At 47.5% G+C, this 12,419-nt stretch overlaps 1 protein-coding gene across 1 annotated transcript in view; it reads left to right on the top strand.

Annotated features, from left to right (window-relative positions):
• Nucleotides 1-12,419, top strand: part of LOC135901778 (neural cell adhesion molecule 1-like) — a 159,070-nt gene that overhangs the window by 130,060 nt on the left and 16,591 nt on the right. Inside the window, exons 5-6 of the mRNA XM_065431636.2 lie at nt 7,468-7,619; nt 11,272-11,416. Of these exons, the coding sequence (XP_065287708.1) occupies nt 7,468-7,619; nt 11,272-11,416 (297 nt within the window). The remainder of the gene's footprint in view (nt 1-7,467; nt 7,620-11,271; nt 11,417-12,419) is intronic.

The raw sequence follows: 12,419 nt of genomic DNA, 5'->3' as shown, positions 1-12,419 counted from the left end.
AGAGTCGAAATGTCCTCGTATGTAAGCCGGTTATCGTGGACTTCATTTGTACGCAACGGAAGCAGCGTAGTAACGGTGGCGGAAAAGTTTCTTGTTTTCTTTTTTCGTTTTCTCTTTTTAACCTCATGCCAATTGCGAGTGAGGATTAAGGACTGTGGTGACGGTGATTCGTCTTCAGCTCTATCAACCAACGAACAAAGCAAGCCCACTCTCTAGTAAAACTAAAAATGAATTGTCCCGTCGTGAAAGTGGTTCGCAGATTTAGTTTCTCCGGACTTTCACGTCGAGTCGGATTTCACCTCTCTACGTAGATGAATAATTTAAAGCATCCACTATCTTTTTCGGGGCCTGCGGTCAGATTTGGTGTTCCATTAACAGTCACGTGAAACGAAATGGGCGATTTGAGACATGAAGTTAGCTAAGCCGTAAATAAATGACCTGCATGTGGTGAAATTGTCGTTAATTATTTGCTTTTTTGAAGCACTCCCCTTGTTACTTACCTAACCTATAAACAAAAAAGAAAACGATACTACGCCAAGAAGGCTGAGTGAATAGGAAGTAACCGCTAAAGGAAAGGCTTGTTTGTCCGATATTTCCCTTGACGTATCCACATTTACCACCGTCACTGCATTGCGGGGATGGAATAGTATAAGTGAACTATTTAGTAGCAGCTCTCACACATGGGCTACTATGACTTCCCGTTTCTATGAGAATGACAAAAAGATGTTCGATGTCGTTCAAATAACAGCGCGCTGTCGACGCAACATTCGCCCAAGGCACATCGATGCTGCTGACGCACGCTGTTCCTTCCGCAACGCGACTTTCGTTTCTTCCCGGAAGCGATATTAGCAACGTCAAGAAAAACTTTCGCACCAGCGAAGAGTCATATGGGCAACGGTGCTACCTCAGCATACATAAAAATATATACAGCAAACTCGCACGAGAGTACGCGGCAGCTGAAGTGATTTCTGACGTGCGCCGCTCCTGTTGTGTCGGCGACGCTCATCCATATCGCGTCTCTTCCCCAGAGGGCTACGTGCGACAGCTGCAAGCGCGATGTGACAGTGGAGCTTTAGTTATTTGCAGGGAGTGGTCCCCAATTCCCCTTCTTGTCTGTTGGCGTGCCTTTTATTCGTGGCTATGTCTGTCCCTTTCCTTCCGCGGCCGAGCGTAATTTAAGCCGCACTGCAATCATCTCGGCGGTCGCCCACCCCTTGTGACACAGTCGAAAGCACGAGGGAAGATAAAGAGGGGTAGTCGAGAAAAAAGGCGTGTGGGAACGGGGCTTCCCATTAGACGGTACACGAAAGATATATAAAAAGAAGACATCCGCAAAACAAAAATGGGAGTAAGAGAGTCGGAAGGTGTTGGCTGACACGAAAGAAGAGGAAGGGCGGGGCAAGTACCATTCGATACGTGCAGGCGGGACATACGAATGCGAGCCAAGCCCAAAATTGCTGCCGCCAACGGCCATTACGTACACCGCCGTGTATATGCAAAAGGCGACCGCAATCGGAGCTCTCCGACTCGTATTACCTGAGTGGGAATGCCGGCAACGGGGGAATAGCACCCGTCGACATCGTGTACGAGAAGCCAACACATCCTATTGCTATTCACGGCGAATGGTGCGTGCAGCCCATGCATGCGTGCAGGTCACTAAACACGCAGCTATCTTTCTCGTACCTTACTGCGCTGTTTTGTTTTACGTGTTTTACGTTTTTATTTGATGTTTACTATAATTTATTATAATTCAGATTGCAACGGCTAAGATCAAGAGTTTGGGAAGCTCGGCGTTGGCACGATTTCGTTTGCGTGCGAATGATCGCTTCATGTTAAAAGCTACGGCGACAGAACGTCAGTGCCTTGCTATTGATGGCTGCCCCTATACGACCCATAAGAGGAGGATCGCGTGAGGCTAGCGTGCGTCGTATTTAGGAAATAAGAACGCAGCTTCAGACTTTTGTTAGGGGCTATGCACACCTCTTAGCGCTTGTCATTCACACGCATTCAAAGGCGTCACTTGTCTGTTTCGTCCGTCTGGGTTCTTCAGACTCATGAATGTTAGTGTCATCCAAGGGTGTGGTGTTCCAGTGTCAGAACCATCCGCGCCTGCGCACATCCACGTGATCGAGACTAGCAATTATGTGCGCACATCCGGCATCGCTCAGCGACCATGTGCCTGCAGACATTTTTGTGGAACGACACCGCACAGCATGCAATCTCAACCGTAACCCTTGGCGGGGGCTCTACATAAGTACTGCCGGAGGGTACCTTGGCTTGTCTACGTAACACCAAAACATGAACAAATCAGAGGTATCGTTTTGCATTAGGGGAGGGGTTGCGAGAGCAGATTCAGGACGTGGCGGAGAGGATAAAATTTTTGTTTGGATTAGCCAGCTAATAACCAATTACAAGTTATTATAGACGGAGGCTCTGTTCGATGACTGGGTGGCACTTGACACGTCATTTTTCATAGTCAGCCAATTATTGGCGCAGCGGGAAAATGTTGAGCACAGCACACTATATCAATAATAATGGAGAGCTTCACTTCACTGATCAGCTACCTTGGCCTTTGTTAGGTCTATCTCGGCAGTGGAGCATGCAAGCTGTGACTTTGGGGTAGCTGCAGCGCTATTTAAGACAGAATATGTAAATCTATGCATCTGCACATAAACCAGTTGCCAGTGTTCTTTTCGAGTGCGGTGCATCATTCTTTTTTCTTTTTTTTTTACAGAGGAAGCTATTATGGGCTCATTCCGATAACCATTTCGGTGGGCAATGTTGTCCGCCGCCGCCGCCGCCGCTGCCTTCACCGCGTAATGAAAAGAAATACCCAGTTCCCGCCGAGATCGAATCCGGACCCACTGCGCGGGAGTCAGTTGCTCTACCACTGAGCCACGCCAGCGGGCTTGTTAGCTTGCAGCGGAAACGAGCCCTATATATATAAACGCGTTGCAGCGAGCGAGGAGACAGGCGATGTGACATGCGCGCCGCGCAGTGTCGATACGTGCACACTTTGCATTGCAGTTGCTTATTATTACACCAATTAGAACTCCATATAGTGGTTGCATAGGTTGCGTTACAAGGTAGCTATAGAAGGCTTGAGGGAGAAAAGAAAGATTATAGAGAGGTATACAAAATGCTAAAATGAAACACAGGTATACCACACCTTATTAAATCGAGCAGGCCAGGTGACTGCTTACCATCGTTCTGTTTCAAAGGGAATGCCAATAAATGATCATCAGCAGCAGCATCATCTCGTGCGACGAGTCAAGCGATGTGACATGTAGGATGAGTAGTCTCGATACCTATGTTTACTTCTGGGTGCACGTTATAGCGCTTCTTGGCAAGGTACGAACCGCTGGTGTATAAGCAAATTGTAGAGGTACGCGCGCGGCTGCAACCTGGCAACGTCGGGCTCAGCGGACCGCTGCGCAGAGAGCAGAACAAGCCGCAGCTCACCGTCGGGCGGACATTTCAAATTATTCTCGTGAAAAGGACACGCAAACACTTTCGCCGAAAAGACCCCTTAGTGCGTGCTGCCGAAAATGGAGCTCAAAAAAAAAAAAAAACTTACACTGTGACTGTGGCGTGTGTACCGCGCAGGCTTATGACTTTTTTTTTTTTCTCCAACTCGGTTTACTGGGACGAGCGCTGAACCTAAATTCATATCCCAAGGCGACGCCTCGCTTTTGTGGTTACGTGAATGCCATTTCTCTGAATGCGGATACGAACAATAGAAGCCAGCCGCAGAAAAAAATGGCTGCAGGTGATAAGATAACAACAAACGCAGCTTTGGCCGGTTTCCCTGTTTCTATTACAGGGTTCACTCTAACCGAAAGCTGTGACTTCACACATTTGGCCGTTATGTGCAGCTGCTCCGGGTTCATCCATTTGCATGACTTTGGCTTAATAGGAAGGGTCATTGTGCGGCATGCTCGCATATGCAATAGAACCGGCCTTTGTACTTCATCTGTCGTGGAAGTGGAGAAATGTAGCAGTTGGATGTCGCGATAATTTAGCATTGTTTCTTCTACATGACTGCATGGCCTGCCTCTAACGCCGACCAATGCTCCAAATGATTAGCACGTTCAGGACACAAGGACTGTGAATTATCTCGAAAAAAATTCGTAATGGACGATTGTTTAACGAAATGTTTCCTCAGGCACAGGAGTTTTCACTTTCCCCCGTGCACTCGCGATGCGTAAAGGCTTAGTCTTTTACACACAGCTTGCTTATATTCAACGGCCTTTAGAGGCGCAAGTTCAGCAGCAGGTCTGGCCGGGGGCCTTGCCCGGGACCCTGCACGTTGATTACATTTCTTGCCTAATGCCATGCCTTCGCGGAGGAAGCCCACTCGGATTTCTTATACCCGCTGCTTCCTCCTACCACTCCTATTACAAGCATGTCCCCTGAAGCCCACAAATTTACCCATAGTTTCCTTTAAACAGCTCCTTCAATTTAAAATAGCCTGTGTGCTTCAGTCTAGAGGTAGTGGTCCTCTATATTCAGTGCTTACACAAAGCTCCCTTATTTTCAGGCGAGTCTACCCTTTTGTCGTACGCAGGCGTGCAGGCGAGACGAAGGAATTTCCAAATCCCCTGGTTAAACAGGACGAAAATTATGCGCAAGGGAGCTTTCGTCTACAAGAACAGGCGTACGTTCCGCCGTAATCCCACACCACATTATTGAGATGTCGAGGATGAAAGTAAACGACGAAAAGGTTTTGTAGTTGCTGATGTTGCGAGTGAAAAACAAAACCGGATCCCATCGGCTTTGTGAATGAGTTCAGGCGAAGCTTCATGGGTGCTCGCGAGGAACTCTATGCTGACCATTTTTTATCACAAACAAAGAGAAAGAGAGAGAGAGAGAGAGAGACAGAAAGAAGTGATAAGGGAAAGATAGGGCTGGGCCAGGTTGGTTACCCTGCGCTGAGAAAGGGCTAGAGGTGACTTAAAGGTGAGAAGCAGGAGAAATGTTCGCACCTTGAACAACACGAATGAAGCGTTCATTATTCCTTCAGTTCATCGCAAACAGTCATACAAGCTGATGAACGCCTCAGCTCTTTTGTGGCTTCGTACACTGCAGTCTCACGAGGCCATGGTCCCAGGATCTTTTCCTCTGCAGAAGACATGCCATCTAAGTGCACTAAAGTTGCCCGTATGGCAAGCCTCTTCCTATAATGGACAGTCATATAGGAGGTGTTTCATGATTTAGTTATACCAGATGTGTTGCAATCTGCACTTTCCTTCATTGCAATTAGGAAAGAGTAGGTGGTCGTAAAAGAAACGCTTATTCGCAGGCGGCATGTTAACGTTATTTTCCGTAGAGTAGGTGGTGGTGGTGGTGGTGGTGATGTTGAAGCAGGCGGGGTTAGCCTGGCATACATAGCCGGCAATTTTTCCGTAGAGTACAGCCGGGTAGAAGTTGAGACTTCACATATGGATCATGGCATTTAGGCCCCAGTAGGTAGACCGTTGAGGTTCCCCGCAGCATTCGCTCTGCACAACAGAATCTAGGTGCTTTTCACATGCTCCATGTGCCTCATGGCCGCTTTGTGGGCACTTTGGACGCATTTTGACCGGAAAACACTTCGCTCACCATAATCTACCGGGTGCTTGAACATGCGGATCCCACGCATGACGACAAAGTAATGACCACATTGCAATGATGGCAAATGGAAATATTATGCCGTTTCCCTGGTAGTTCATGCTTCTTGTGTTCTGTGGATTCTGTTATTTCTTTCTCTTGTTTGATTTGAGCTCCATAGCACACCTCTCAGCTCAGACATTCTGGAATTTGGTTTTTTGCTAAATCCTAAGCACAAGAAGAGGCAACTTCGCGCTTGTTGGGTCACACTAGCTGTTAAGACGTGTGTGTGACTCCGTTGAAATTATATTTATGGATGAACGAAGGGCGTCGGAAAGCTTCGCTGCATTAAAAAAAAGGACAATGATAGCTGAACAATGAGGGAAAAGCTGTGAACTTCTCCATTATCTATAACGCTCTGTAAACACCCTTTCAGCCTTATTGAAATCTCTTGTTCATGACACACTCTTTCAATTCCATTTCATGTGTATCCACAAGAAGTGCTCGACAAAACAGATGCAAGAAAATAGAAACAAGACAAAGTCGCACTTCCTCTCTTAATCTATATGTTTCCTCTCACACTTGTGCCCCGCGAAAGCAAGCAGGCTACATCAGTTTTCTGCCATATTGAGGTGAAAAGCAGTTTTGTTAATTAGGCTTCTGTGCTGAAGCCAAAATGCTTTTTTTTTCATTAAAATTGTAATTACGTGATCAGTGCCCGCGTTTTCTGTATACAAGAAGTTTGAATAATATAATCAACCACATGAGTGTTATCGCAAGGCAGAGCGCTGCTAAGGCCGTTTCGGATATATTATTATTCTATCTCGAACTAGTTACCCAACCAGCTGTTTTTCGATTATACCAAAGCTGCATGCAAATAGAACCGCTTTTGACAGCGCTAAGTAGACTGGGATATCATTTGTTGTTGCAAAAATGATAGTGATAATCAGCATATACCTGCTCTGGCAGTCTGTCCCTTTGGTTGTCATCTCTTCGTTGCCGTATAGGTATGAAAAAAAATCGTTAAAATTATCGCGCTTATATGACGAATGGAGAGCGTGCTGTGGCCATACTCTTCTAGCACATCACGGGGTTTGACAAATCTGACCTCTAACATCTGTGAGAGGCTGAAAACGTACCTGTGCGCCAACACGGTGTTTTATACTCAATATATAGGTTCAATGATCGTTTCAGATTCTTGACTTTTCAAATGATGTTAGTAGAAACAAAATTAACGCGATTTGTGAACAGGACACTTGTTTTCACTGCTACGTATAGTCTCGTGAAGAACGAATTGCATTCAAGGACCGCAGTCCTTTAATTCATCAGAAGCTAAATTGTTTTTAAAGATGATTAAATAGCAAAGAGAGATGTCACGGTGCAAAATGTGTCGCGAGCCATCAAGTTGTATTTAGGGAAATATCATAGTTCAGACAGCGCTGCCTTGCATAGCCCACCATGACGCATCGTTGTCATAGCCGTGACGCATCGTTGTTCTTTGTTTACACGAACGCGCATTTGCTGTCAGCCGTTTTCCGACAGCGAAGTCTGGCTTCCATGACTTCTCTTAAAAACCATACTCAGGATATTCCATTTCCACCATGGTTGACTCAGGCCACATCCACCTTACACCCACAGTACGTGGCTATATATATCGAATCAGCAGTGATGTGAGCCACCAGTGCGACTGGGGCTAATGGGCTTGATTATTACTGTAGCCGTAATTGTTTAATGCCTCTCCGTTAATTCTATAGGTAACCAACTATTGTTTTGTCGGAAAAAGAAATAACACAGTGCTAAATAAAGCCTGGCGCCAGAGGTTTATAGTGTGGCGTCATTGCCTCCTGCCTGCGTTCCGCACTCTTTGTCTTGTTGCAGTGAAACCATCCATGGTGCGCATCCGTTCCAAGCAGCGCCCTTTGGCAGCCGGCCTGCCAGCAGAAATCGAGTGCGAAGCTGCCGGCTCCCGCCCTGCACCTGTGATCACATGGTGGTGCGGGAAAGCCAAGATATCCGCCGACAATATAAAGGTCCGTCTACGTGTTACACTATAGTGTCTCCTCTAGTGTTGCGTCCCTCTCCCTGCTCCTTTCCATTGAGGCTTAAGAAGTCTCTGCCAAACGTTGACAGATTTTATCATGCATACTCAAAAGAAAGAACGAAAGAAAGAAGGAAAGAGAGAAAGAAAATCACCGCCCAAGCACTCAGTACTGATGGCTAACCAGCGAAGCTGAAACATGCGGCCCCAGTCCATGTCCTTGGGATAATCCCGGTGGTTCACTAAACGATGGCTTGGTAGACTGATGGATCCTCGGTGCGCAGTTGCTGCTTGCGCTCGGCTTCACGTATGTGTTCTTGTTCCCGGGCTGCAGCATCGGCGCGGCTTAGATGAGCTCATTCCCAGTTCTGCTTGCAGCGTTTCTGATCGAAAGCTGCCTGCTCCTCAGGGGTACGATGACGCATGGCCTACCCATTTCGGAGCCGGAGAGAAACTGCTGCGTGCGCGCTCGGCTGCGACGGAGAGCAACAACGTCGCTACTGGCACAGCCAATCAAGCGCCTCTCTTTCTCTTTTCTTTTTTCGCGCATGCACATGGGGTTGCGCCGGAGGAGTTTTCGGCGTACAGGTGACAGATGGACGAACGGACAAATAGGCAAGCCATAGCTTCGCTGTAAAAAAGGAAGATAAGAAAGAGAGCAAGGACAGGAAAGGCAGGGAGGTCGACCAGACGAGCACCCAGTTTGCTACCCTACATTGGGAGTGAGGGAAAGGGTAGTAGAAAGAAGAAAAGAGGGATAGAGCGACCACTGAGTACGTGTGCGAAGATGCACTGGGACACTGTAAGCGACCTCTTAAGCCGGTGCACTTCAAGTAGTGCACTAGGGCACGAATCGCTTTTCCTGCCGCTGACGGCTGTGGCCACGGACCGAGTATTTTTGACTCGGAGAACGGTCTCGAGTCCAGTCGGTTAAAAGTTGTCCATAGAGAGGAGAGTTGTACGTCGTAGCGAGGGCAGGTAGACCATAGGTGCTCAATGGTGTCCTCACACCTACAGGAGTCGCACATTGGCCTGTCGGCGATTGCCATACAATCGTATGTGCATCCCGTTCGTGAACGCCACTCCCAGCCACAAGCGCCACCGCAAGGTTGTTTCGCCGCAGGTAAGCCTAGAGGCCAGTTGTAGCCGTAGCATGGGGTCCAGCTTATGCAATCAGCAATTGAAGGCACTTGAACTCCAGAAATCATGTGACTGTTCGCATTCAAGGAGGCGAAGTTACCTGGCAGCATCCAACGTCACCAAAGGTATTAGACGCGTCTGAGCGTCTTCGTGGGCTGACCGGGCAGCCCTGTCAGCAAAGTCATTGCCGACGACGCCACAGTGAGCAGAAATCCACTGAAAGATTATGTTGTGCTCTGTTTCCAGCGCATGATGGTGTACTTCCCTGCTATATCATCTATTCGTAAGTTCTGGGATGTAATGCAGACTTGATACTGTGAAGAGCTGCCTTAGAGTCAGCAAATGCGACCCGTTTCTCTGTCGGTTCTTCGGTGACGTACGTCATAGCGGCAGCAAGAGCTGAAGTTCTGCTGACGTAGATGTAGTCAGGTGTGAAAATTTGAATTTAACTATAACCTGCTTAGCTGCTTAGCTGGAACGACGAATGCGGCAGTTGAGCTGGTAGGTGAGGTCGAACCGTCGGTACATATAGGACATGCAGTCATGAAATGCCTGCTCCAGTAATAGGAGCGCGATGAGAGCCGGCGATGGCTGAGTAGCCTTCTTTGGGATTCCGGGAATAGCAAAATTCACTTGAGGCTGTGGCACGCACCACAGGGGAGATGAAGAGGAAAGGCAGGGAGGATAACTAGATATTAGTTCATGAGTGGTGCAATGTGGGCTTGTTGGTAATGCATCTTGAAGGGGTGTATGGTAGCGCGATTAAAAGACGGGACAAAAGAAGACACATGGGGACGTACACAGCACTAAGTTGCGCTTTGTGTGTCCCCGTGTGCCTTCTTTTGCCCCGTCTTTTAATCGCGCTACCATACACCCCTTCTAGATATTGGTCTCCGCTTTGCTACCCTACAGTGGGACAGGGGTATAGGGTTTGCAGAAAGGCCAGAGAGGAAAGGGTTAAAAATATGCACACGTAGAGCCGCACACACGAAGGGCGATCTAGTTAGAGATATTTACAAAGGCCGGTAGATCGCAAGAAAGGTACTAGCACTCGCACGCCCTTCTTCTATGACGTTAGGTCGAGTCGATGGTGTAGAATTCCTGCATCCGACAGTGGTCGGTCGTCTAGCTAATTGAGTTCATGGCGAAGGGATTCCCTCTGAGGACTGTAGTGCGGGCAGTCGCACAAGATACGGTCAATCAATTCTTCATGGCCACAGTGATCATAGGCTGTGGTTTCGGCCATCCGAATGCAGAACGTGTAGGCTTTGGTAAAAGCAACGCCCAACCACAGTCGATACAAAAGTGTGGCGTCTCCACTGTAAAGATGGCTGCGCCACCGGTGTGTGCAGTTCTTGATGCGTGCTAATGACTCTTGAAAAGGTCGCCTGAGGTGTCTTGGCTGGGAGGGAGGCTAAGTGATGGTCGGTGATCCTTGACAGATGGCCAATGTGCGTTCTGAGAGAGTCGGCAGCTACGTGTGTCTGATTCATATGGATGGCAATTGTTGCTGCTGTTGACGTGCACCGAGGCAGCCCTAAACACGTGCGTCGGGCTTGACCTTGTATGCTCTCCAAAGCGCGAGTGTTCGTTTTGCATGTATTCGACAAAACTTGTAGACTGTAACACAGGAGTCCGAGAAACAGTACCCTGTACAGCTTCAACATAGAATGGGCTGGTGTACCCCACTCTTTCCCGCAGAAAAATTTGAAGACCTGAGCAATTGCAACTAACTTAAACAAAGGACTTACAAAAACAGGGGGACAATAACAACTCAGCAGAAGACAACCTGAGCTACATTTACTTACAAACATAACGCCGATGAGGGACATATCAACTGTTAAGAATGAGGAGCTGGCAAGAGCCCCAAGGCTCACTTCTACTCTATATTTACAGGGTATCGATCACTTACGACTTGGTGTGGTCTTAAACCCCAGACTCACTCCGTTCACTCAGCCGCTGTGTTTCACTCAACTCGGGTTGGGTTGACCTGCTTCAGTTTATATCCAATAAGTCGAGGCAAGGAGCTGAATGATCGTACTACTTAGCTGAGTAAAGCCTCACACTTAACATTGCAAATATAGATGATTAGTGGTCTGCAAGATTTCTGTTTATTTGCCATTGCTTAAAATGGTAGGCTCGCACACTCAGAGAGGTCTAGGAATGCGGACCCAAATTGTCTTTTTCAGGGTTGTCTCCCCAGCACTGGCATAGTCGGCCCACTCACATTATGAGATTCGATAAATGATGACATTTCTTTTTTGTCGAATGACAAATTTACTTACTACACTCAATATTCACTCGTGTAGAGCATATTGTTTAATGAACTTTCTTCACTTTAGGGCCATAAATGTGCAAGTGTAAAAAAAAAATATCAAATGAAATCTCTTCTTAAAACCAGAATTTACGTCAAAATTTCATATGGGAATGCTCCAGTGTGCTCATACGCACATAAGCGCTGCACACGAAGTTCTAATCCTATTTTGTTATTGTGTAATACGTAGGTGATGCCCATTGGAAACCGCGTTTTCTCGGTGGCCACGTACACACCCAGAAGAGAGGACAACGGAAAACGACTCCGATGCGTGGCCGAAAACCCCGGCATTGCAGGAAGTTTCCTTGAAGCCTCGTACAGCCTTGACGTGCACTGTAAGTGTAGTTCTACTGAGCACATCCCCGATTATGTTTTTCATCTCATTCTATTGCCAAAAGTCATCATCATCTAATTGAGAAGTCATGCAGTGCTTTCTCAACAATTGCTGCACTATAAAACCGAACAGCGAAAGAATGGTGCCTTCTAAGAGCGAGACTGTTTTCGAGAAGCCTCTAGCCACAAGATTTCTGCTGCAAAGGGCGCGCAGCATGCAATACATTTAACTACCCGTCGTTTGCGCAATTTTAAGGGGGGAACTAATCTCCGGTGTTGTCCCCGTATATCTCTACACCACGCTTCTGAGGGGTTTGAATACCCGCGTGTTAGTGTCTAAGGAATGCCATCAAAGCAGTCGACGTTCTCCGTTGTGAATGGGGGTGGGTTTTGTTGCAGAATCTATACTTCATTTTTGTGTGTGTGAAATGGACTTTGTGTGTGTGTAATAGCTTGAGTAACATATGCTGTGGGCCTGATTCAGGTATAATTTAAGCTTAAGAAGAGCTCAGAAAAGAAACGGTCCACAATGAGAGGGCGCGCATGCCCTGCCTTTGTTTTTCGTGTGTTCTCGTTTTTCTGTGTCTAAGCTTGTACCCATTTAGTGTTCACGGATTGAAACGCAATAGCCGGAATGTGTGGTTGTGGGTACACGCAGGGGCTCGTGGAATCAAGGTGTTGCACCGTGGTATACCACGAGGGTGAGAGCGTTTTTGAGAGCAGGCTTCCGGTCACTAGCGAGCGGGTGTGTGGTTCACTACACGCCCGACCGGTGCGGCTGTTGAGACTGTGCCACTGTGGCATTATAATTCGTAAGTGGCGGTGGCGCTGGTGTGTTGTAGCTATAGGCGGATTTAGCCTGGCGATGGAGGCTCGCAGTTGCTCTGCCTGAATGTCTCTTTCATTGTGATTGGGGTGTTCACCATCTGTGGAACAGTTCAGTGCCTCTTCGAAACGTGAAAAGAAGGCGCGAACCTTCCTTGCGGGCTACAGCAGATCCTTCCG

Source organism: Dermacentor albipictus, chromosome 1, assembly GCF_038994185.2.
Source record: "Dermacentor albipictus isolate Rhodes 1998 colony chromosome 1, USDA_Dalb.pri_finalv2, whole genome shotgun sequence".
Classification (NCBI taxonomy): domain Eukaryota; kingdom Metazoa; phylum Arthropoda; class Arachnida; order Ixodida; family Ixodidae; genus Dermacentor; species Dermacentor albipictus.
Note: the sequence above shows the minus strand (reverse complement) of the source record. Positions and strands in the feature narration are given on the sequence as shown.